The 26,894-nt window shown below is 31.3% G+C and overlaps 3 protein-coding genes across 3 annotated transcripts; all 3 read left to right on the forward strand.

Moving 5' to 3' along the window:
* The first annotated feature begins 1,309 nt into the window (after positions 1-1,309).
* On the forward strand, positions 1,310-4,347 carry LOC110604490 (28 kDa ribonucleoprotein, chloroplastic). The gene is made up of 4 exons (XM_021742670.2): positions 1,310-1,709; positions 1,817-1,915; positions 2,590-2,877; positions 3,904-4,347. Exons 1-4 carry the CDS (start codon positions 1,353-1,355, stop codon positions 4,009-4,011), a joined length of 852 nt encoding a protein of 283 aa, XP_021598362.1. The 5' UTR covers positions 1,310-1,352; the 3' UTR covers positions 4,012-4,347.
* Positions 4,348-9,397: 5,050 nt separating this feature from the next.
* Positions 9,398-26,208, forward strand: LOC110605439 (glycine-rich cell wall structural protein 1.8-like). Its single transcript, XM_021744029.2, has 3 exons — positions 9,398-9,408; positions 20,021-20,026; positions 25,696-26,208. The coding sequence occupies exon 3, from the start codon at positions 25,696-25,698 to the stop codon at positions 26,206-26,208; it is 513 nt and encodes a 170-aa protein (XP_021599721.2). The 5' UTR covers positions 9,398-9,408; positions 20,021-20,026.
* LOC110604987 (E3 ubiquitin-protein ligase Os04g0590900) lies at positions 16,335-18,116 on the forward strand. The gene has a single exon (XM_021743266.2). It carries the CDS (start codon positions 16,854-16,856, stop codon positions 17,967-17,969), a length of 1,116 nt encoding a protein of 371 aa, XP_021598958.1. The 5' UTR covers positions 16,335-16,853; the 3' UTR covers positions 17,970-18,116.
* Positions 26,209-26,894: the final 686 nt, after the last annotated feature.

Consider the following 26,894-nt stretch of genomic DNA (forward strand, 5'->3'; position numbering starts at 1 on the left):
TTTTTAATTTTAAAAATTTTAATTATTTCGATTCGGTTCGGTTTTGATCAGAAAAAATCAAAAAAATTGAACCAAACCGATTAGTGATAATAATATATTATTATCAATAATATAGAGAAATTAAATCATATTAAAATTAAAATATTTTAATTAAATTTTAAAATACTAAAAATAAAGTGGAGAAAATAAAAAAATTATTAAAAATCGAAATCGATCAAACCGAATCAAATCGAACCGAATCACACCGGTTTAGTTCGATTCGATTTCTGATCAAAATCGATTCGATTCGATTTTTATAAAAACTAAAATTTTGATCTTTGATTTATTTGATTCGATTTTAAATCGAACCGATCGAATGTTCACACTTAATCACCGATATACATTAACTTTTTAATTTTTATATTTTCTCTTTTATTAATGTAGATAAATATTAAAATATATTAAATTTTAATTTTAATAATTTAAATTACCTTAAAAATTATAATAATATATTATTTATATCATAATATTATTATTATCCAATAAAATTATATATTTTATTTTATATAAAATTTTTTTATCTTATTTTTCTTAAAATTTTTATTATATTTTATATACGATTAATATTCTAATATTTTTTATTATAAATAAAATTCAACATTATGAATAAAATCAAACGAAAATTTTATTATAACTAAAGATTAATATTCTAATATTTTTTTATAATTTATTATATTAATGAAAAGCAACCTTATAGTAAATATTCTCGTAAAGTGTTTTAAGTAATTAATGTTTAAATATTAAAATTATAAAGTAGTAATTAATGTGGTTGGATTTTCAAAATTATAATTAATGATAAATAAATTAATATATTATTTTTAAATTTAAAAAATCCAATTAGTCCAATTAAAATACAAAAATAAGTGAAAATTTTAAATATTTGTAATTTGTAAAAACTAAAATTAAAAAAATAAAATGTTAACAAAAAATATCCTTTTTTATATATAAATTTACTAATTTTTATAGCCATTATTATATATAATAGTAACAAAATAGTATATAATTATATGTTCTATAATTTTTATTTTTTAATTATTTTAAAATTATTATTTAATTATTTTTATAGATTATGGTAATATATAAATTGATTATTATAATTTTATATTATTTTTTAAATTTTATTTAATATTTAATAAAATTTAATATATTTAAAATAGGTATAATAAAAAAATTAATAAAAAAATTGTATTTTTAATAAGTGTGAAAAAGTAATTTGAATTCATGGTCTAATTGTCCAAAATGTCCATATTATCCTTCAAATATTTCCGACCTCTGTTCTTCAACCTGTTCTATCTCAAATATTCACCATAGAAATGGCGGCACTTGAGGCTACACTCTCCCTCCTCCTGCGCCATCCTTCTTCTTCCTCTAAATTCCTCTCATCTCCCAATCTACCAAGACAATTCATAAATCTACGCAGTTCAAATTCTACCCTTTTCCTTTCCCAAAATCTTCCTGTATCTCCTCTCACCCACAGACACCCAACAACTCGAAAGCTTTCCTTTGAACTTGGTTCTACCTTACAAGAGATAACAGAAGAGAGAAAACCACAGGAAACCCAGGAAGCAACCCAAAAGAGAAAACTATATATTGTCAATCTGCCTTGGTCTCTCACTGTTGCTGATATCAAAAACCTCTTTGGCCAATGTGGGACTGTAACAGATGTTGAGGTCCTTTCCATCTTTAAATTCTATCCTTTAAGTCTTTGAATTTTTATGTGGTTCATGGTTCATCAATCATGATGTGGGTTTTGGTTCTTTTTTGTGGTTAAATCTAGATTATAAAGCAAAAAAATGGGAGGAGTAGGGGCTTTGCGTTTGTGACCATGGCCTCTGGGGAAGAAGCTCAGGCTGTTGTTGATAAATTTGACTCTCATGTAAGCTCTTCCTTTTGCTCTTGTTCTTTTTTTTTTTTTTTTTTTTTTAGGTGGATCACTATAGTTTTTAATAGAGAAACTGGGTTTTGTCTAATCTCTCTGCTATTTGAATTTTTTTATATTTCATTTGTCGTATAAAATTCATTGTGATTAGATGAGTAAAGATTCTGAAAAAAAATAAGGATAAAGGAAAAATATTTTTTTTTAAAAAAAATGTGTTGGATCACTGGGGCCAGGATAGAGCTTTGAATCTGAGATCATCATTTATCTTGTTTTGTTGGAAGGAGAAGGAAAATGGATGGAAGTGAAAGAAAATAGAATACAGGGGACAAAACCAGAATCAGTTGTTATTCATCATTATACATTCTTCTTTTACAGTATCAGTATTAATGGTAGGTCCAGTTCTTGGCTCTTTGCTTATATCATCAAGCAGCAATATGACTTGATCAGTGCTCATGTCCACTTCTTACCAGTTCAGCAGATTTTAACTAACCTCAACAACTTTTCCTGCCTGATTCCGTCAGCTACTTGGGTTCAAAATTCACTTGATGCTTGTAGGGATCCTCACTGCTTAAAATGCTGAGCATAAGACTGCAATGAGTTCAATTGCTATTAGTCAATGCTATTTTCAATGTTAATGGCAATTTGTTTTTCGTGTTGAATTCTTGCTGCAGGAATTGTCAGGGAGGATCATTAGGGTTGAATTTGCAAAGAGGTTCAAGAAATCTCCTCCACCCCGTCCAGGCACTCCTGCTAGGGAGACCCGACATAAGCTTTATGTTTCCAATCTTGCTTGGAAAGTTAGATCAAGTCATCTTAAAGAATTTTTCTCTGCAAATTCCAACCCAGTTTCAAGTAGAGTTGTCTTCGATAGCCCTTCTGGAAGATCTGCTGGGTATGGGTTTGTCTCATTTGCCACAAAGGAGGAAGCTGCTGCTGCAATATCTGCTTTTGATGGAAAGGTAAATAAAAATTAAATTAGTCACACTGTAACATTTTATTGGTTTTGTAATATTGCTTTGCTTTTGGATTTGGGAATAGCTAGTTGCTTTAATTGATGGCTTGTGATGTTCTAATGGATTGGGTAATCATAGCTGGAGTCATGGCTTTGGGTTCTAATCATTTACTTGAGCTTTCTACTTATTTTAGATGCTATTTAGAATATATATATATATATATATATATATATAGGAAAAAACTGCTTCGTTATTTTTATAGTTCTTATTAATAAAACAAGTTGAACTTAATTTTAAACCAATATTAGAAGTTCTGTAACTAAGGTATCTTAATATGATTTTCTTAACTGCAAAACAAGCCCAAATATAGTTTTGTATGATGATCATGAAAAAAAGAGACCGACCTATGAAAGTTGGACATTCTTGATCTATTTCTAAATTCTTCCCCTTCTGCTACTAAATTGCAGCATGCTTGTTTGGTAGCCTCCTTGTCTGATTTTCATCATACTGCTTCTGGAATTTTCCTCCTCCTTTATTGCTTTCTTTCTTCTTTATATTTTACATATGATATTGAAAACAATAATGGTAATTCATCAATGTTACTGTTTCAACCTCCACTTTGGAAAATCAAGTGACACCTCTAGTGGCTTCCCAGTCTGCTGTACCTAGAAGGATCCTTTTGGTGATCAGTTAAGGTTTTTTTGTTAGTGGGGCCTTGTTTACCAATGAACAAAGGGATGGGTGACTGTAGAACTAACATGGGGAAATGAGAGATAATAGCGTGTACTGGTTGAGAACCTTGAATATAATTTCTTTTTTCTCATTTCCTTTGAAGTATTGCATGTCTTTCTGATAATTATCTTTGAATATTCACAAACATTTACATGTATAAAACATTCTAGTGTATTAATTGCTAAATGGAATATGTTTTATCTCCTTCCAGAATCACATGCATATATTACTGGTTATGAACATTTAAATGTGTCTTAGATTAGTGGAGTTATATGATGCCTTCCATTATTCATTCTATAGGAATTAATGGGTCGACCACTTCGACTAAAATTCAGTGAGAGAGAGGCCGATGAATCTGGAAGCATAAAGCAAGAGCAAGAAACTATTGAAGATCAACCTGGAGAGTAATATATACCCATCATTTGGCAACCATACTTCTGATTTGCTGATGGAACGTACAAATACAGCAGCAGAAGAAATTTTTATCAAACCAAAGCATGGAGCGATGTAAGGTGTTTTCTGTAGTCTAGTCAGCTTATTTTTGCATGCTCTTGTGTTTTCTTATCATTCCAAGAATTTGTTTGTGCTATAATCTACATTGTTTCCTCTTCTTTCACCAAATTTGCGTAGTAGATGTTGATATTATCATACCTATATCAGTATTGTGTATAAGTTGTTGATATTATTATACCTATTCAACTAAACTTTTACAATATTATCAATCTAATAATTTTTAACTGTGCATTTTATATATTTATTATTTCAATTATATACAATTAATTTATTCTTTATACGAAATTGAAAGTTAGGAGGAAAAGACTTGCTGAGATTTTTTTTTTATGGCTCTATTAGTGAGCATTTATTACTGATTAATTCAAATGAGCATTGATTATGACTACTTAATTTCCTCCAAAATAAATGGATTAATTTGGTGCGGATTAAAGGGGCCTAAACATTTTTTTTAGGCTAAATGTAACTAATTTATTCTGTTATCATAATTACTCTTGTTTTTCTTAAACAAGTTTCAGATTAAAAAAATGGATTCAAATTCAAATTGTGTTTGGTATAATGCAAAGTGATTTAATTTAATATATATTAACATGGTCAATTAATGTTTTTTTCACTGATTTTAATGACAACAACAATAGCTCTTTGGAATATTTTCCAGGTTGTTTTGATGTTTTCCTTCCACCAAAACCATCCATCATCATTTTTTACAAGTAAACAAGAAGTTTTCCTTTTTTCTCCTTATGTCAAATATGCTTTTCCCCCATCATTCTTTGTCTGCTTCTCCTTTTCTTTCCATGAATTTTTGTTGCAATTTGCTTGTAATGTTGTAGATGCATTTCTCCAATTATATGGAATTGTGAGATGAAATCTTATAATCTAATTAAGCTATTTTTTCTTTCTGGTATCTATTACTGTTTTTTTTAAAAAAAAAACAAAAGCACAAAGAATAGTAAGATGTGATTGTAGTTATCTAAACCATGGTAATCTCGAGTCATGATACTGATACATGGTACATGGTATGCAAATAAATTAAATATAGAATACGTTGGGATAGGCTTAATAGGTATGCTAATTCGACTAGTGATACGTTTAGTTGATGCGCAATTTTAATTTAAAGCATGTAAATTATGTTTATGCAATATAATATAAAGTTTATAAAGTAAATATATATATATTTTTTTTGAACCGGGAATTGGGGATTGGGGGAGTAGAACTTAAAATCTCTTAGATTTACTCAGATACACTTACCACCAGGTTAAGCCTGTGAGTGCATAAAATAAATATTTTGACTAATAGTTGATAATATTTATATTTTTGAGAATATTATAAAATTTATTTAATAAAATAGTAATTTATACTCCCAAGTTAATATTATTACCTATTGAGCACTAGGATTTAAATCTATTACATGTATCTCACTTAAAATATTTTAAAATGTATTTTCTTTTCTTTTTTTTTTACTTTTCCTTTATTATAGGCCTTCCATCTTTTTATTTTTTATTGTAACCTCTATTTTGGTGACTCAAATCGCCTCTTCCAATAATTTAGGATACAAAAGTATCATAGTTCTGTACAAAGTACCTAGAACGCTCATGGGGGAGAATCCGGTAACTATGGATGTGATATTATGCTATTTTCAAGTCAAAAGGCCTATTTAAGCTGAATCATTAAAGAAGCACTTAAATTAGTTTTGGATCCAAAGAAGTCCTTCAAATTTTAATTATAGATTAAATAAGTCATTCCTAAAATAAGCATTTTAAATTCTAAAAATAACTTAAAAGCCCTTGCTAGACAAATAAACCATTCAAAATTTAAAAATAGATCGATTAATCTCTTGCTTCCCGTTCATATATTTTCTTCATGTTTTACCAATCTTTTTGTTTTCTTTTAGAGATGTATATGAATTTGCTTTGCTTGGTCATCACCATGCTCAAAAGGCCAAAACTTTTCTAGATTTCGCTGCTCTTTTCTCTCCAAATCACAAATTCAAAACCTAGCCTTTGAATAATGAATGCCCTCTTTTAAGTTTTATTTAAGATGAATTAGGATTTGAACAATTAGATGCTACGTTTTGAATTGTTATTTGGGAAGAAAAGAGAGGTGAAATGTAGAAAATAAAAGTCACTGCCTAGTGTCTTCATATCCAAGAGGTCCTCTTATCATGTAAATCATCTGCCTCAGTCTTCCTTTTCATGGAATTGTCTGCCCTCTTTGTGAAAGGTCAATTGATCACTCCAAGGAACTTTCAAAGATTTCATGACTCTGTCTTTTCACACCATTTTCTGATTAATGTGATGTCTTAACCCTTGAATATACATCGCAAAGGATGCCTTTAATACCATGATCACTTGTTTTACTCTCCCTTAAGAGTGACATCTATCTATTGCTCTCCCAAGTGCCTTGTGGTAGGTGCCTCTAGGAGCTTGGTGTCTAGAATTTGATGAGACCATATCCTTATTGTTATGGACCTTAGCAAAGTAACCAGATGGAATCCATGGCTTCCCTTAGAGTCAAAATTGACCATTGTCTTGGTTGTTTGCCTTACAATTTCCTAGTGTTCTCTTCATGGACATGTCTTTCTCTCGAGGCTTAAGACAAAGTCGAACTTATTTTGCCCATTTTGCTCCTTGTACTTCAATCTTGAACTGAGGTTAGGTGCTAATAAATGGGCTCATGACATTGCTAAATGGAGTTTGGTAAGGTCATGCTTCTAGCAACTGGTCTAATGTCTTGATTGCATTCCAAGGCCTTAGATTGACCATAAGCTAATTGATTGCTTGCTTGGTGAAGAACAAAGCTTATGAGATGATTTCTTAACTTAATACACTACTACTTTTTTGTAAGTACCTTTACCTTTATAAAGAAGTTACCACCTCATCATTTTCATTGTTATATCCAAGAAACTTAAGATGAATATTTTGAAATCCTTAAACTATTCTTCAAGAGGTAAGTTTTGTTCTTTATGGTCTTGTCACGCAAATTGATGTAGATAGTATACTTTTATTCCTTTTGCATATGTTTTGAATTCTGAACCTCATTTATGGCAACTTGTTTTCGTCGCAAGCTATATACAAGAAATTGGCTGGTACATCAACTCGCATCTGTGCCACTAAGTCCATTGAATGCCCTTCTAACAATGTTATTAGCACTGAGTTGGTCATTTCCTTCTAAATCATTTCATTCAACTGATAGTATCTCAAGCATATGACTCTTAGCTTGCTCTAAGTGCTATTAAGATAATTTGAGAGGGAAGTGCAACTAGAAGGGCTAATAACCATGATATATGCTCCAAGATATGTGTTTCTACTCTTGACATGTCACAAGAACCCACTCTAGGATTATGAGGACGCTTCACGAGAACTCAAAAGAGGAGATTGTGAAGGAAGAGGCAGGATCAACAGTTTGGTGTAGAATATATTCCTCCATGTATGTTCTTATGGAGGAAGAGCTTGAGTTTGTCTATACAGCCTCTAGATCCAAATGTGCATGTTTTGAATTGATGCATGTTAGGATATTTCATGATTATTTTTTACTGCTTTTATTGTGTTCAGTAAACTAATTGACATGAAAAATAAACTGGCAATGGAAATAATCTAGTGACATGATGTAAGAAGCAGAGTTGATTCTTCAATGGGAATCTTTAAGGAGAGTTAAGATGAGAAAGGAAGAAGAAGATGGATTCAAGTGAGAAAAAGAATTAAAGGGATAGATGAGAAGAGAATTGAGAGTAGAGAGAGGAGAGTTCTGTCATTGATATTCGCGGATGATCAGTAAAAGTTGTTTCCTTATTTATACAAAGAATAGTAACTGCTTCTTAACTACTTCTGTTACATTAGCTTTTCCCTCCAAAATTAACAACTCGTAACTGTCACTAAACTCCTCTCTTTCTCCTTTTATAATATGTGACGCGTAATGATTAGGGCAATGAAGTTACAAGGTAATCTCATTAATATAGTTGCAAGACATGCAAGGTTTCTTTCTACTTGTATGTTTAAATTTATTTTTATATACTAATGGGATTTGGTTTATTGGTACTGGAGTCGTCTCTAGAGTTGAGACCTTTGAGAGGTCTCGAGTTCGAACCTTAGTTAATATGGATGGACATCTCTGTATCTACTGTCCTGAACCCATGTTCTATGTTCTTTGGTTATGTGGTAGTGAAGAACGAAACTTCACAAGGGGTATGATTGCAACCACCAATCCTTCATTTGTCTGTTAGTTTTTGGGTGGCGGTGGCATTTTGTTGTGCCATTTGAGCTATGTACTAAGCCAAGTTCATGATGTTTTTATTCATAGATTGGACTGTTTTCATTGTGATTGGTGCTTGTTGGAAAAACTAGTATGTGGGTTATGAGAATGGATGTCTTGCAGTTGCGGTAATGTCTAGAAAAAAGCCAAGTGGGTGGTGTTGTGTCCTCTGTTGTTGTCAGTGCTGCAAAGAGGAAAGAGATTGCTCAAGGAATAGATCATTACCTCCTACAGAAGAAAGGAAACAACAAGGGTATATTTGCCATCTACCATTATAATTAAAGGACTGAAACGGAAAAAGTGCATGGAAGATGATCCACAGACAGCATTGGAGCTATACCTAAGGTTTACTTTGATGGTGAGGTTAACTTCTAGATAAAAATAGGGAGAATTATTATAAGATCTTGTGTTTTCAAAAAATTTACTAGTTCATCCCTATTTAAATAAATAAGTCTAATTAAACTCGTATACTTTTGTTTATATGAACGGAGGGATGAAATATAACTATTCAACACTTAATTTTATAACTTGTAACTAATTTTTAACATGTTGTCTTTTAATTTTCATTCATTAAAATACTTCAGCATTTGATAACTTAAAAACTTTCAGAAAATGTTTATAATTTCAGTTATTTTTAAGTACCAAGTAATTTTAAGTAAGTTGTAAACTTTTACAAAAATTATTTTCAACAATTTGAACACCCACTATCTTTGGATTAAATATAGAGGGATTTAAGAATGAAAAAATTATTACTTAGTCCCTATAGTATGAAGAAACTTACCAGTAGGTTCTTTAATTTTAAAAATACATTAAAATAACTATGACATTTTAAAAAGTTTATTAGTTAGTCGTGTTTGTTAATTTTAGCAGTTAAGTATTACAAAAAAACTTAAAATGCAGTTGATATGGTGTTACTAATTAATAGACTATAAAAATTTGAGGGGCTAGTTAATAAATTTTTTAAAAGTATAAGAACTAAATAGTAAAATACTTAACGGCTGAAATTAATAGGAAACTAATTAGTAGATTTTATAAAATATCTGAGATGTAATATATTTTTCAAAATCGAAGAATCTACTAGTGAGTTTTTCTATATTATAGGGATTGAGTAGTAATTTTTTTTTAAGAATTCAGTTTTAAAAGTACAAAGATTGATCCGTTAATTACGCTAAAAGTTAATGATTAAAGTATAGTTTATATAATATAAAATATTTCACCTAGATAAAAATTTAAGTTTTCATAAGGATATTTTAGGTATTTGAAGTATTTATTCTCCCATTGATCACTTGATTAACTAAATTATAAATGAAAAGATCTCTAATTTGAATAAATTAATTGTAAAGAGATTTAAGTGTTTGATTTTAAAAATATATAGACTAATCCGTTAATTATGCTAAAATTCAGATATTGAAGTGTAATTTACCTTTTAAAAAATAGAAATCCTAGTTTTTATAATGACAATAACTAATTTATTGGTTTGAAAATTAAGAAAGGCTAATTTGTTGGTTTAAAAACTAGAAAGATGAAATAATTAGTTCTTAGAAATATTAAATTATAATTTATTTTTTGGAATGATATCATTGTTGAACACTATTCGATCTAAATCGAAAAAATTGATCAAATCGATTTAATTCATAATTTAGTTCAATTTATATAATAAATAAATAAATTTTATTTTTAAAATTTTTATTTAATCAATTTAGTTTGATTTTAAAAATTAAATTATCTATGAATCGAATAAATGTATTTAAAACTTCAATTAATCTGAACTCCAAGGCTTAGCCTGATGGAAAATGTATCATGTAGCCTTGAAAAGTCTAAAGTTTGACTCCCCCAACCTCTATTTCAAAAAAAAAAAAACTTCAATTAATCTTTCGTTGCATTTTGATAGCTAACTAATTAAAGATAAAATGCAAGAGGTCTAAGGATTAAATCTTTAAATCTAACCATCAACTCTTATAAATCTCAATCGTTAATTCTATGTATATATTATTATTTTAGAAGAAAAATCCTAGCTATCTTCTTTCTTTTTTCTCTGCCTCCTCTCCTTCTTCGATCTTCATCTCCTCTTTCATCCGAAAATCAGCAACCAGTGCATTTCTAACATCTAGCTCCAGACCGCCTCCTAGTGTCGTAGCGGCCAGCGGCCTCTAGCTTCGTCGGCGTTGCAACTTCAGCTTCATCAGCGCTAGTTGCAACTCTAGCTTCATCAGCGCTAGTTGGACTTATTAAAAATTGTATTTGAAATTTTGCTAATTGAATTTTAAATTGTCGTAAAGTTATATATGACTAATTTAGTTAAATTTAAATTACGGTCAGTAAAATTTAGAGTAGAGTTAATAATATATAAAATTAATTTTTATTTTTTTAATAAATTATCAATAATATAACTAATTTATATTTAATTGATATAATTCTTATAAATTTATATATTAAATAAATTTATAATTTCTGTAATATTAGCTACTGAGCAGTAGTGATTAGTCAAATATTTTAAAAAGTAATTTTTTATAATACACTAATTCAATTGGTAAATATTAGTTTTTCAATTAAAATTCTAAATGTTAGTTTTAAAATTATTTTCAAATATACCCTTGGAAGATGTTGAATTTGCAAGACTTTGAAGAATGTAAAGAGTAAGAGCAATCATAAAGCTAAGATAAAAAGAAGAGAAAAGGTAGAATGGCAATGAGTAGAGAGATTTGAATCTTGGACTTGTAATTCACTATCACCTATGGATTCTATTAAAGCTTTCTTGTCAAATATGACTGATGCTGCTAATTCAATAACTTGCTTTTTAAGCTTTTGGCTACACATTTTATCTAAGTTATCTAAGTTTACACAGAGGGCTGACAGTATTTGACTCAAATCGAAAAATTTATCGAATTAAATTAATTTAAAATTTTAATTTAATTTTTTATTCATTTTGATTTGGTTCAGTTTGATTTTTAATTTTAAAATTTTTAATTATTTTGATTCGATTTGATTGTGATAAGAAAAAAAATCAAAAAAATCAAATCGAACCGATTAGTGATAATAATATATTATTTTCAATAATATATAGAGAGATTAGATTATATTAAAGTTAAAATATTTTAATTAGGCACTCCAAGGCTTAGCCTGGTGGAAAGTGCATCCCTTAGTCTTGAAAGATCTAAGATTCGACTCCCCCAACCCCCTATTTCAAAAAAAAAAAATATTTTAATTAAATTTTAAAATATTAAAAATAAAGCATAACAAATTTATTAAAAATTTAAACAGATTAAATTAAATCAAATCAGACCGATTCGATTTAGTTTAATTTCTGACTAAAATTAATTTGATTTAATTTTTATAAATACTAAAATTTTAATTTAATTTTAAATTGAACCGATCGAATGTACAGTAGTTGAAAAATAGGGAATGGAAAATAATGAATGCTTTTCTTTTTTTTTTTGTTTGGAAAGAGAGGAGAAAATAAATAATTTTTATTTTTTTTAAACTATTTTCTCTTTAATTTAGTTAAAAAAAAGAAAGAAAACGTGTATTTTTATTTTAAATTTATATTTATATCCTTATATAAATAATTTAAAAAATAAAAAAAGTGTAATGATAAATTTATAAACATATGATTATTTTCCAACCATCTTTTCCCTCCATTTTCCTTAACAAGAGAATGAAAAATAATAAAAAGAAAATATTTTTTATTTATTTTTTCTTTTATTTTCCTTTTCCTCTAGAAAATTATCCAATCAAAGTGTTAAGCTCCCAGACTTTTTTTGTAACGACCCGAAAATCGGACCGCTACCAGCGCTAGGATCCGGGTCGACTTAAGGCCGCCGGGACCCGTAGCAAGCCTAACATAAAATCTGTAAACCTGTATAATCCCATACATGATCAACAACATGCATAAAAATTAAAACTTTTCTTTCCATTGAACATCAACCAAACTCAACCTGTGCATAACATTAACATAACTTTGATCCCTCTGTGGGATCTCATCTATACCCTCAATGGGTAACATATATCTGTTGAGTTGGTTTACATAAACAACAACAAAATCTCTAAGATCATGTATAGAAGGGATACAACAATCTATGGTCAAGCACACACTAACATCCATAAAACTCATTACATAACTATACTGTACTTTTACATTACAATTTTGATCATGTCCATTTCTATCTATTACATAAGCATAACTTCTTCACTCTATCCGAACTCCCGCACTATATCCTGTACCTGCAAGCCTGGGGGTAAAGGGAGAGGGGTGAGCTAAAAGCCCAGTGAGCTGAACTATTAAAACACATTAACACTATGCTCTATGAAATGCGTCATAACACAGACAATTCACATAAGGGTTGGGTGAACTTGTCACCAAATAGTCCAAGTTAACTCTGTGCCAGGCCGTAGCATGGGGTCCTGGTCTTCCTGTCATACATACATTACTTACCATTTTCCAGGGCCTCCTCTGGGCTCCTGGTCTTCGAGTCCCATAACCGTGCCTTACTCTGTGCCAGGCCTGTAGACTGGGGCCTGGTCTTTCTTACTCTGTGCCAGGCCGTAGCATGGGGTCCTGGTCTTCCTGTCTTGGACTAATTGGGTCATCCAACATTCACCCACATCAACAACAATTTATGCAATGCGGCATATTCGTGAAAACTAATGCAATCATCCTACTGCATAATCATGATGTATGAAACATGGTAAAGCATTTTATTTAAAAGATTCAGTTTAGTTCCACTCACCTCTGGCTGACTCTGACAATACCGAAGCAGCTGAACTCACTGCTGGGGTCCTCGGTTCCTCGGGTCCGATCCTACACAGGTGGACTCAAATGAGGGACCAAACATATATAAACATGACTCTAATATATCCCCCAAAAACCCCCTAAAACATCATGAAAACATCACAGAAAATATGCATGAAATGGCTGAACAGGGCACTTTCGGCGGCACCTTCGGCGGCCGAAAGTCCTGGACAGAGACGAAACTCAGCTAGGTTCGGCGGCACCTTCGGCGGCCGAAAGTGCCAGACAGAGACGAAAGTCTCTTTTCGGGGGCAACTTCGGCAGCCGAAAGGCTTGCCTCCTCAGCCATGTTCGGCGGCCGAAAGTACCTTCGGCTGCCGAACCTGGTTTCTGCCAAAGGGCAGAAACTTGGCTCCCTTAGCACATGTCGCCTCCAAACCTTCCAATCATGCATATTTTTCAACCAAAGCATGCATACAAGTTCCTAGGGGCCTCAAACATGCATATACCCCATCTACAACACTTCAAACATACTCAAACAACACACATTGTTCAAAACATCAATATATATACATAACTCAACATATACCCTAGCATGCATTTCTACCCTTAGATCTTGCATAAACTTATTTAAAACTCATAAGGAGCTTAAGATCGGCTCTTACCTCTTGAAGATCGAGAGGGAGACGACCTAAACTTGGAGATCCACGAAAGTGAGCTCCTGAGTTCCCAAAGCTCCAAAACTTGTTTCAAAAGCTTAAATCTTCAAAACCAAGTGAAAACAAGTGAGAATATTGAAAGATTTAGAGGAAGAACATTGAAAATGGGTGAGGGACGGCGGGAAGCTCACCTTGGCCGAAAAGGGGGAAAAAGCTCGCCCGTTTTCGGCTAAGGGACCCTTTTATAGTGGCTGGCCAGACCACGTTCGGGGGCCGAATGTGCCTCCGCATCCATGCAAATGTTCGGCGGCCGAACTTCACTTTCGGCGGCCGAACCTGAACTTCCCTCACTCATGCTTTCGGGGGCCTAACGTGCCTCCAAAACGCATGCATGTTCGGCGGCCGAACTTGACTTTCGGTGGCCGAACCTGGGTTTTCCTCCAAGGACTTTTTATGTAAAAACTCATTTAATTTCATACTTAAAATCATAAAACACCTTAAAACATTTTTATAAAACATGATTTTACCCTTCTAGAGGTCTCCGACATCCGAGATTCCACCGGACGGTAGGAATCCCGATACCGGAGTCTAGCCGGGTATTACATTTTTGTTTATTGTGCATTTAATATGAAATTTTATTTTCCATAAATTAATATATGTAAATTAAAATTTACATAAAACTTATATTAAATATATAACTTGATAATTATTGTATTATATTTTATATAATAAAATTGTATGTTTTTAAATCCAGAATTTTAATTTATAATACCACAAATTTAAAATGAATACAAAAAATTAAAGTTAACCAAATTATAGACCCTTAAACTAATTACTCCCTCGGTTACTCTAACTATTCAAATAATAATAAATTAAATTATTAATTTATCCAATTTTATTTTTTATTTTTAAAATTACTAAAAAATTGTTTTAATAGTGTTAAATTGATGGAATCAATTAACAAACAAATTAGTAAATTGATATTTATTAACTAATTTAATTATAAAACGCTGCTTAGGCCAATTTTAAACGTATTTATATTTTCATTAAATTCTTTTAATTTTAATTTAATTGGCCTAATATTTATATTTTGATAAATTTTAATCATTCTGATAAATTTATAAATTTAATGGCGTAAACAGCATATTACATGTATTAATATTATTATTTTTTTAATTGGCTAATTGACTGAAAAAGGCTCAATCATCTATGTCATTTTACATTATAATTTGAGTGCAATTTTAATTAATTTTTAAAATTAAAATTAAAAATAAATAATTTAATTATTAAATATATAATTTACAACCGTAATAAATTTTATTTTATAATAATAATTATAAATATTTTATAATAAATCTATTATTTAATCCGTAAAATAATTAAAAATAATATCTCTACTATAAAATATTTATAACTATTAATGCAAAATAAAATTTATTTGGATTGAACTATGGACTAAATATATAGTTAAATTATAATTATCTTTAAAATTAAATATATCATTTAACTATTAATATTATTTTCATATATAAAACTCTTATATTTTAATTTTTAAAAATTAATTAAAAGTATATTAAAATATAAATATTGAGTTAATTTATTTAAAATTTAAATATTTAAATTAGAAGGTAAAATAATGTAAATATTCAGCTTTTTTCAATTATTTAATTAATAATAATAATAATAATAATAATAATACACCTGACATTATCTAAATTATCAAATTGTTATAGAACTATAAATTTAGAAATTTATAAATTAATAAAAATTACACTAAAATATAAAAATTAAGTTAATTAAATTAAAAGTAAAAATTAAATTAAATTATAAATATATGCAATCGTAGGGTTTTTTTTTTTGTTTTTTTGAAAAAAAGCGATGGGTGCTCTTGAGTAATTGTAGAACATATGCTTATATTCCACAGGCTAGTAGGCCCACACATTGATGAATTTACATGAGACATTCCCCTTTCTATTTATTTTTTTTTATTTTTCTATTTTTTTAAATAAGAAATAAAAATACTATCTTAAGGGGGAAAAAAAAAAAGAAAAAAAAGAACAACCAGGTTATCATAAAAATGTTCAGAATGCTTGGACGGCTTGACCAAGGGCACAAGAACCAAAAATCAAGAAAATAAGAAAAATCATTGGAAAAAAAAAACATTTAACTTCACTTGAATGTGGAGTTAAAAAAGTCATACTAAAATAATAAATAAAATATAGTATTTAAGATTTTAATTTATTATTTAAATTTTGAGTGTAAAATATTTTTAAAATTTTAAAAAAAGTATTTTATTTTATTAATAGTTGGTTTAATATGAATTTAAATTAATTAATTTAGTGAATTTTGAATATTGAAATTTTGAAATAAATAGATGAAAATACTGAAAGTGGATACTATTGAGTAAGTTGCATATACATAAATTAACTTTATAGGCATAAGGTATAAGATTTTTAGCCTATTTAAGAGGAAGTTCCAACTGCAAATAGATTGGACAATAATAAAGGAATTTATTACTTTATTGAATTCCCAACCAACATAGTCAACAAACCATCATCTCTGAAAGAGGGATAAAGAAAGGAAAAGAGAAAAACAAACAAAAAAGAAAGAGTGAGAAAGATTTTCCTTCAACTCTCTCTACTTTGCTTGTAGTTTGCATTCTCTTTTTCTTGCTTTTTCAATTTCCCTTTTGTCCATCTTACACCTTGATGAATTCTCATCACTGAAACTCTCTGCACTTGCTGTTCTAGACTTCCTATAAACAAAATAATACACAATTTTTATTACATCTTTGTTCATATGCATCTAATCATCATTAAGAAGAATCCCTCCCAAGTCATCCAAACCAAACACAGTCTTAAGGTATCTCTTGTTTCTTCTCCTATTTCTATGAGTTCTTCCTCTTTTTTTCCAATCAAATGCTTACCAAATTCCTATAATCTCACTATAGCTTGAAGGTTTTTTGTTTTTTTTTTGGTTTTTTGAACATGGGTTTTCTTTTCTTTGTTACATTGTTTGGTTTCCTGGAAATTTCTTAGCAGGAAAAAAGAGAAATTTCATTTGCTAGATAGATAAGTAGTCATATATAGTGAATAAAGCTTGTCATGGCACTATTTGACAAACCCAAAACTTGGATTCCTTATGTGAACAGCAAAGACTGTTCTCAAGGATTTTGTAGCCTCAGCTGCCCACAATGGTGCTACATCATCTTCCCTCCACCACCACCACCACCTCCTATTGATGAGTTCCCTGCTGATAATTCAAGCCCAATCTTCTCTCCTCTTGTCATTTCAATCATTGTGGCTAGTGCTTTTCTTCTAGTAAGTTACTATATTATAATCTCCAAGTATTGTGGAAACAGTAATAATTCAGCAAGAGTAAGAGAAAATCAAGATCTTATTGATCAAGTTGAATTGGAAAACAATCACAACCCATCTCTTCATGAACCTTGGCATGTTTCCACAACTGGGTTAGATGAAATTATAATAAAATCAATCACAATGGTTAAGTACAAAAAGGGAGATGGTTTGATTGAAGGAACAGATTGTTCAGTTTGTCTCAGTGAGTTTCAAGAAGATGACAGCTTAAGGCTTTTGCCTAAATGCAGCCATGCCTTTCATGTCTATTGTATTGATACTTGGCTTAAATCTCACTCAAATTGCCCTTTGTGCCGTGCCAATATTGTCTTTATCACTCCTTCTGCTCCGCCTCCATTGCCTTCTCCTCCTCCACCATTAACAGAGATTCTTCAACCCAATGAATCATTTCAAGATAGTCTCAGAACTCATGGACATGCAGCTGCTACACAGGACGTCGAAAGGATTGTTGCAGAAGAAGAAACTGTGCAGAATACTAATGAAGGAACTTCGAAGAGACCGTTACGTGTGTTCAGTGATCTGGGGAACTTGCAGGAGAGAAATGCCATAATTCAGATTAGAGATGAAAGGTATGAAGCCATTAGAAGATCATTTTCAATGGATCATCCATGTCAAAATCATTGTTTAGCTGCTGATATTATCCAGATGAACCAAGATGAAGTTATTGTAGTGGAAGATTGCTCATCAGGAGATGCTGCTGAATCATCTAAGCATTCAGCAAGAGTCATTGGCAAGCATAGCCATAGAAGTAGAGTATTGCATTATGTACTGAGTCCTGTTAGAATGAAAAGATCATTTTCTAGTGGAAGATTCTTCCTCAATAGACATGGAAGAGCTGTTTAGAAAGATATGAAAAATACTTACCGTTGAACAATTATAATGGTTTATATACATTGATGAAGAAATTTAAGTGAGATTTTAGCTTCAAATGTTCAATTTTGTGTTGGTTTGTTTATGGATTTATAGTTACTTTTATAATAAAATTTCAATTTAGTCCATTATTATTTATTATTTTTTAATGGATTAAAATGGCAGGGAACTTCTTGCACAACCAATCACAGACCTAGTTAGAATGGTCACTGGCTATAACTGCAATCGCTCCACAATTCCTCTGTTTACCTACAGATACATCGAATTAGCCACTGAACATACCCACAGGGGAGGACAGTATATATCTCTTTCTTGCGCATTAGATTCCTGGGAAAATTTTCGATTTTCCCTCTCTCTTTGCACTAAGGGAAATTCTTCATGATAACTCAAAGCTTGGGAGACTATCTCTGGAAAGAAAAGACTTTGCTATTGAAAATAGGAGGCATTCCTATTTTTTCAAATGTGCCAAAGGATGAAAACAAAGGTGCTAAGCAAAACACAATACCCTGATCTTATTAGAGAAGGAAGGAGGTCCATATTTCTTGAATAGAGAACCCTAAAGCTTTGAGGCTTGCAAACACAAAGGAGAAAAGAACCCCACCTCAAAGCCTTAGGACATTTAAAGAAGATGTGTTTAGAAGTCTCCACCTGCCCACAATGGAAATAATTGAAAGAGATATGATGGACTCTTTTATGAAGATTGTCCCTACTTAGAAGTCTGACCAATAACAGTCTCTAAGGGAACATTGAAAGCTTCCTAGAAATATTAAGGTTCCAAACTTATTTCCAAAATTTTCTCATTGGACTGACGGCTTTGGTCCAGGACCTCCCTATCCTTGATCATGAGAAAATCATTAGGAGTCACTTGCAACATGATAGCCCAAGTTTACAGTAAAATGATTATGACGTAAGAAATGCCAAATTGGCTAATCCGAACTTCTAAATATAGGAATAGGAATAGGTAGAATGTATTGAACTTCATCTTCTTTGAAGTTGGCTCTTAATTTAGTGATATCCCAATAGGTTCTAAAATTATAAGAGTTGCACTATCCAATTAACATTGGGATCATGCTGCTCTTTAACTCTTAGAAGATCCAAAAATGCCTTAGGAACCCAAGCTTCAAATTTGCAAGGAATTGACTTTCCATCACCAACTTGCCATCTCAGTCCTTTCATCAAATTTCATTTCCTAAAGCAAATTCTTCCAACCCCAAGATGGGTTATTACCAATCGTAGCCTCAAGGAATGAGCAATAAGGATAGGTATTTGTTTTTAAAGGAAGAGGCAAGGAATCTGGGTATCAATAACGCACCATCCCTGCTTAGCTAACAAGGCCATAGTAAAGGCTATTAAATCTTTAATGTCCATCCCTCCCTATACTTTAGGATCACACATCTGGTTCCAAGTCACCTAATAAATTATTTTCTCCTTATCTTTTTGCCCCCACCAGAAGTCAGAAGACATATTATTTATATTGTAGCAAATAGTAGAAGGGATGCGAAAGCAGTTCATTGCATCTATGAGAATCGCTACTGCCTTAATGAGAGTTTCTTTGCCCCTTCCAATGGGCGCATAAGCTCTTTTTTTTTTTTTTTTTTTCCATCTAGACACCTTTCTTTGAATTTGTCCTTAACATGATTAAAAAAAAAAAACTTGTCTTTTTGGATCTTGACAAGGTGGTTGGAAGACCCAAGTACTTGTCAAGGCCCTTTATTTCCTTGATTTGCATAATCATTGAGATGTCCGAGCGAATTATCCATGAAGTGTTGCAGCTGAACACAATGAATGCTTTCGAACAATTGATTGTTTGGTCAGTTGCTAGGGAATAGTCATGAAGGATTTGCTTGACCATTTTCACTTATGCATGAAGACCTCTAGAGAAAAATAATAGAATCATCAGTGAAAAAATAGGTGTGAAATAAAAGGCCCCCACTGTGAAATCAATAAGTCCTATAATATAGGGAGGCATTGAGTCTATGTTAAAGGCCCTCCATACAAAACAATAATAAAAAGTGAGATAATAGATCCCCTGCCACAACTCCTTGGATAGTTTGAAAGAACACATTTTGTGCCAGTAATCTGCAAGGAATAAGAGATTAAGAATTACACGCTATAATCCATTGGATCCATCTAGCATTAAAGCCTAAAGCACCTATAATGTGTTGAAGGAAATACTATTTGATAATTGTTGGGCCTCTATCATCCGGATTGAGATCGAGTCTTGGAGAAAGAGATAGATTCAAAGTCCACTAGAGTCCATTATGCAAGCCAATCCGTCAACATCACGTCCAACCCGCGCCTAAGGCAGGCCGAACTGCCTGAAATAGAAGAGAGCCTATCTTATATGATGTGATAAAGAATAAGAGAGAAATTAAATGGTCGCTTGATGAGGATGGACAGACAGGTACGTCCATACATATGGTTTTGCGTGATAGGAACAGGTGACACTATAGCAGTAACGGTTATGCATCATTAGAGGACAAAAAGAAAAGAAATAAAAGAGCGAAACGTAATCCTCCAGATTAAACTTATACACACATTCTGAAATCTGTTTTTTCTAAATCTCAGAACATCACTATTCAATGGTGCTTATATCTTGTTTATATCATGTTTAATTGTCGTTCCAAAATTTTGTCATTGCTTTCTGTACATTAGATTATGTAAGTGTTCATGGTACAACATGATTTTATTGAAAATAAGACAACCTTTAATGAAGGCACTCTGCTCTGGTCTAATAAGGGGAGTGATGAAAGGCTAAAATTTTGGTATATAAATAATTATATACTATCAAATACTTTACAATTTTGGAGACCACTGCAATATCAATGAGCTATATTGCTATAGTCTATCAATAAAAAAAGAATATTGATTGGTCTATTTAAAAAAAAAAAGAAATAATATAATTTTTCTTATGACAAATTGAGTTTAAAAAGATTAAACAGGTTAGGGCTAAGAAATGCTCATTCATCATAAAGAAGGAAATTTTTTTTTACCCGAGAAAAGTTCATTGATGGATGATTAAAAGCAGACCACAGAAAAAATAAATATAAAAAAATAAGATAAAAGAAAATAAAATAAGACAAGTAGACAACACCATATTTTACGTGATTCGGCAAAAGGTTCCGTCCACATATGAAGGAAAGCAAAAATTTACAAATAAAATAAGAGAATTATAAAATAAATGTAAAAAATAATATTCAAATTAATTTACCCAAATTCACAATATTTTTCTCTCACTCAATAAAATTCAAAAAAAAAATCTCACATAATTTTTCTTTCCAATTTACAGTATATAAATTTCATAAATTGATATATATATATATATATATATATATATATATATATAGGGAGTGAGGAGGTAGACTAAGTTGGCCCTTAATTTGCCGTCTTTGAATTTCCTTGAAGGAATTGATAAAAACTTCATTAATGAAGAAGAATTTACAGCAATAATGTATGTAAGCAGTACACAGGTGGTACATTGATGAAAGCCAATGAGAAAACATCATACCAATTTACAATTTTCAAGCATGATGCTGACATATATGCATCAAAATTTGTGATAGTTTAATAAATTTAACGTACCGATTAGAATATAAAAAGGTACTCATATTGCTATTATTAATAGAAAGAGTATAGATAATAATGAGAAAATTGTATATTTTTATTATATATATTTTACAGAGATATTATATCTATATATATATATATATATATAGAAGAGTATGAGCTAATTATGGTAAGAATAATAATCACGGTAATTATACTAAATAAATCTCTTATAATCATTCAAAGATTGATTTCTTATAATCATACTAACACCCCCTCAAACTCAAGGTGGTAGCGCAAGTGCCAACTTGAATTTACATAAGAGATCTTGGAAGCGAGCTGAAAGATGCGATTTGGTGAAAATATCTGCAATTTGGCTAGCAAACGAGATAGGAATCAAATATAGGGTGCCGTGAGCAACATGATGACGTACCAAATGACAATCAATTTCGATGTGTTTGGTATGCTCATGAAAAACATTATTATGAGAAATTTGTATGGCGCTTCTATTGTCATAATGAAACATGGTGGCAGAAGAGTGAGTGACCCCATATCAGTTAATAGCCACCGTAATCAAAGTAGTTCAGATGTAGCATCAGCAAGAGCACGATATTCAGATTCAGTGCTAGAACGAGCAACAACAGTTTACTTTTTGCTATGCCAAGAGATAAGAGAATCTCTCAAGAAGAAACAATAAACAGTTGTAGAACGACGATCAGTCAGATCACCGGCCGAATTAGCATAAGAGTAGCCAGATAATAACAAGGAGGAGGTAGCAGAGTGTAAACCATGAAAAAGAGTTCCTTTAATATAAAGGAGGATTCAAAGCACTGTAGAGAAATGAGTTAAACGAGGAGCAAATATAAATTGACTGACGGGGTAGAACGACGGAGAGTAGTAGGAGGAGGAGATGCAGGCATTGGTACATAATCAACAACTGGTGCAGGTTCAACAGGAGCAGATGGGGGTAGAACGACGGAGAGTAGTGGTAGGAGGAGATGCAGGCACAGATACAGAATCAACAACTGGTGCAGGTTCAACAGGAGCAGTGGGGGTAGTGAGTAGTGGTAGGAGGAGATGCAGGCACATGTACAGAATCAACAACTGGTGCAGGTTCAATAGGAGCAGGTGGAGGTAGAACGACGGAGAGTAGTGGTAGGAGGAGATGCAGGCACAAGTACATAATCAACAACTGGTGCAGGTTCAACAGGAGCAAGTGGGGTGAGCTGGTATTATAATCACAGAATCAAGAATGTGGCGATGCTTGCGTTCGGCTAGCCCATTCTGCTGAGAGGTGTGAGGATAAGAACGTTGGACAACAGTTCGTTAGTGACAATACGCTAAAATTTGTGACCTATCAAAAAACTTTTCATACCTTGAACTCAGAGATTATAGTTGGAGCAAGTTAGAAACGTTGCAATAGGTTTTGAAATGTCAAATTTCTCCATTTGTTCCTTGATTGCAAAGGAACAGAGATGAACAGTGTATGAAATACGGGCAGAGTTAGGTGGCTTGGTGGAAAACTAATCAGAATTGCAGAGAGAAAAGAGACCCCAAAAACTAGCTAGAAATCGAAACCTTGCGGCTCTAATACCATATTAGCAGAAAGAGTACAGATAATAATGAAAAAATTGTGTATTTCTATTGTATATATTTTACAGAGATATTACATCTATATATATACAGAAGAGAATAAACTAATTATAACAAGAATAATAATAGTTATAATTATGTTAAACAAATCTCCTATAATCATGTTAACAGATAAATTTAAAAACGGTAGAGTATAATAGATATTATCATTAATATAAATATGACTAGTTAATAACGACTAGTTAACTACTACTAGTTAACTATAAGATAATCAAAATTATCAAATATCTGAGTATTGAATATTACCATCAAAGTGCAACATATAAATGTCTATTTTAAGTCACATTGTTATCTCGTTGAGTCTAAGTTTGCTTCGAGTTTAACATCACTCTGAGTCTTTACTCCAAGTCTTGGAATACCAATTATGTGTCATTGTGATTAACTGAGTCATATGTAGAACCAATCCATATCACAACTGCATTTCTTTCACTTGAGTCGGATGTTTTGCAATTGAAATACACCTGATAAATTCAACAAGCCTTTTTTTAGAGCAACTTTCTTAAAAAAAAATATGTATCAAGCAAACTATATGTCTTTATCTCGGAAAAGAATTATATCTTAAACAAAAATAAAATGCATAAATCCTGATCACCACTGCACCCATATCCTTAATTGTGCTCCATATTGGCATTTTCCCAATTCAAATTTTCTAAAATATTTCCAAAAGGTTTACTGTAAAATAAAAACTAGCAGCATAAGCAAGAGTGATAGAGAAGGAGTTAGCGAAAAAAAAGTCGGTTAGAATCCAAAAATTTATAATAAAATTTGTATCTAGCAAATAATATATATGTTGGAGGAGCGAAAATTCCATATCAGAAGAATATAAAATAAATAAACAGTATATAAAATAAGTCCAATTCAAAATGACCTAGACATTTTGAAAAATACTACCATATCAAATAGTTGAATAGTATTTATTTTTATATTTATTTCAATAATATATATAATAAACAAAATTAGTATTTGTTAAAATAAAAAAATAATATGCTATAATAAATTAATAATTGCATATTCATTTTAGTGATAAATTAATAGTTTATAATTTATTTAATGATAAAATATAAATATTCATTTCTAAATATTTATTTAATGACAACAGTTCAATCAAATCTGAATTGGCTCCCAACGTTCCACTTACTCAGATCAAGTGCAGCAACTCCTGGTTTTGATCTAGAAGCCTTCCCTAACAACTCACATACTCATGTTACCAATCAAGTTAGTGCTTATATTATTTAATTTTTTTATTTATTTCAATAATATAATAAATAAAATTATATTTATTAAAATAAAAAAATAATATGATATAATATATTAATAATTATATTTTATTTTAGTGGTAAATTAATGGTTTTTATTTATTCAATAATAAAATATATAATATAATATATACTGTTATTTTATAAACTACTAATAATAACATACTGATAAAATTTATCAAAGACTTGCCATAATTTACTTGGCATCTACTATTGAGTAATTCACTTTGCTAAATCCATAATTAAATTAAAAAATACATATAAGCATTGTTTTTTTCCTTAAAATTTCTAACTTATTTGAAAATCAAAATTGTAACCTTCATAATATATGGTATTTGAAAAATGTTTATCATAAAAAATATTAAAAAAAAAACTTATTTTATTATTTGATTTTAATATTAAATATAAAAATATTAAGAAATTAAGATATAACAATTATAATAAGATTCTTAAAATTTAAAGAGAAAAGTTTCTCCAAAATAATACAATTTTTATATTAATTATTTTTTAAGTATTAAAATATAAAAAATGTAAAAAATATTTTTATTTATTAATTTTTCTAAATATAAAAATATAAAAAAATATATAATAATTGAGCAGGAAATAAGATAAAAGAGATAGATCCACTAAGCTAAGGGCAAATGCATACATGATAATAAGGATGACAAGGAACAAAGTCTATAAGAATATAGCAAACTCTACATTGTATTATTGAAAAAGCAGGGATATAGATGCATTAACTTGCTAAATGTACCTTGCAAATCATTATCACTAATTCAAAATCATCACCACCTTTTTTTTTCCTATTTATTAAATTTTCTTACATAAATAACGAATTTCTAGTGGACACAGAAAGACTAAGACAAGATTGCACGCAGTAATAATAATAATAATAATAAATAGTTTCATCCCATCTACCTGTTAGATAGAAGTGTTGTATTATTTTCAGAAAATCAAAACACAGTGAATTCCACACAATAATAGTAAAGTTAGATATGGAGGACAGCAAATGAGCACACTCTATAGAGCGTGAGAGTGATCACTGCATAGCTAGTGCAAGTCATGATGTACTTGGTGATTGTGTGGGCAATCCCTTTATAAATAATTATATATTTGGGTTGGCACCCATCTTCCTTTTGCATGTGACTTAGCCTCTCCATGTGGAAACAACACGCATTGCCTCTCACTTCCATTCCTATAAATACCCTACAATATCTCTTCATTTGCATGCACCAAGCCAAGCTATGAGTACTCGCCAAGTTCTTGTTCCTCTTCTGTTTGTGTTTCTAGCTCTGGCCGTATGCTCTGCCTCTAGACTTCTCCTCACTCTTGATGAAGCCGCTGCTGGCATCCCCGTTTATGCCTATGCCACTGGCCATGGAGCTGGAGAAGGAGGTGTTGCTGCTGGAGGTGAGCATGGTGTAGGATATGGTGGTAGTGGTGGTGGTGGAGGAGGAGGTAGTGGTGGTGGTGGTGGTTATGCTGTTGGAGGAGAGCATGGTGCGGGATATGGAAGTGGTGGTGGGGAAGGTGGTGGCCACGGAGTTGTAGACACTGAAAATGATCACCCAAAGATGCAAGCAAAGCTGTGGATCTTAGCCTTGGGAGATTTTGCAAATTCTACAGCCTCTGCAATTGCTGTGATTTTTCTGCAGATTTATGGAACAACAAAGGGAAGAAATTTGGAACAGAGGAAACTTCAGATTCCTTTGAAAACTCTCTTTTTTTTCATTTACATATGCAATGAGTATATATAGGATACAGCAACAGCCTACAAGAAGTTGTGGTTGACACCCCCAACCACTTAGGAGAAAAACCGCCCACTACTCATTGTGGAAGTTATATAACTACCCACTACTCATCATGGAAGTTATATAACCGCCCACTAATGATCATGGGAGTTATAACTACCCACTTCCCATTATGGGAGTTATAACTCCCCACTATCCCTCATGGGAGAACATGCAACTGTGGACACTACAGTTGGCATAACAAACAAGCTTATTTCCTTCATTTCTCCCCCGTAAGCTTGTTCTTCACATCTTTGATTCCGATCATCATGTTCAGCTCGTCGATCTTGTCCCGAGACAATGGCTTTGTCAGAATGTCAGCCAGTTGTGCTTCAGTTTTGACATATTCGACTTCGACTTCTCCTCGTTGAACACATTCCCGAATAAAATGAAACTTAATGTCTATATGCTTACTTCTGTTATGATAAACGGGATTTTTTGTGAGCGCGATTGCAGATTTGTTGTCAACTCTTAATACGAACTTGTTTGTCTTCCAACCGATCAGCTCATGTAACAGTCTACTAATCCAAGTGCCTTGACAAGTCCCTGTTGTTGCAGCAATATACTCAGCTTCACATGAAGATAAGGCTACGACTTTCTGCTTCTGTGAAACCCAGGTGACTGGGCTTTGACCGAGAAAATAGATTACCCCT

This window comes from Manihot esculenta, chromosome 17, assembly GCF_001659605.2.
Source record: "Manihot esculenta cultivar AM560-2 chromosome 17, M.esculenta_v8, whole genome shotgun sequence".
NCBI lineage: Eukaryota > Viridiplantae > Streptophyta > Magnoliopsida > Malpighiales > Euphorbiaceae > Manihot > Manihot esculenta.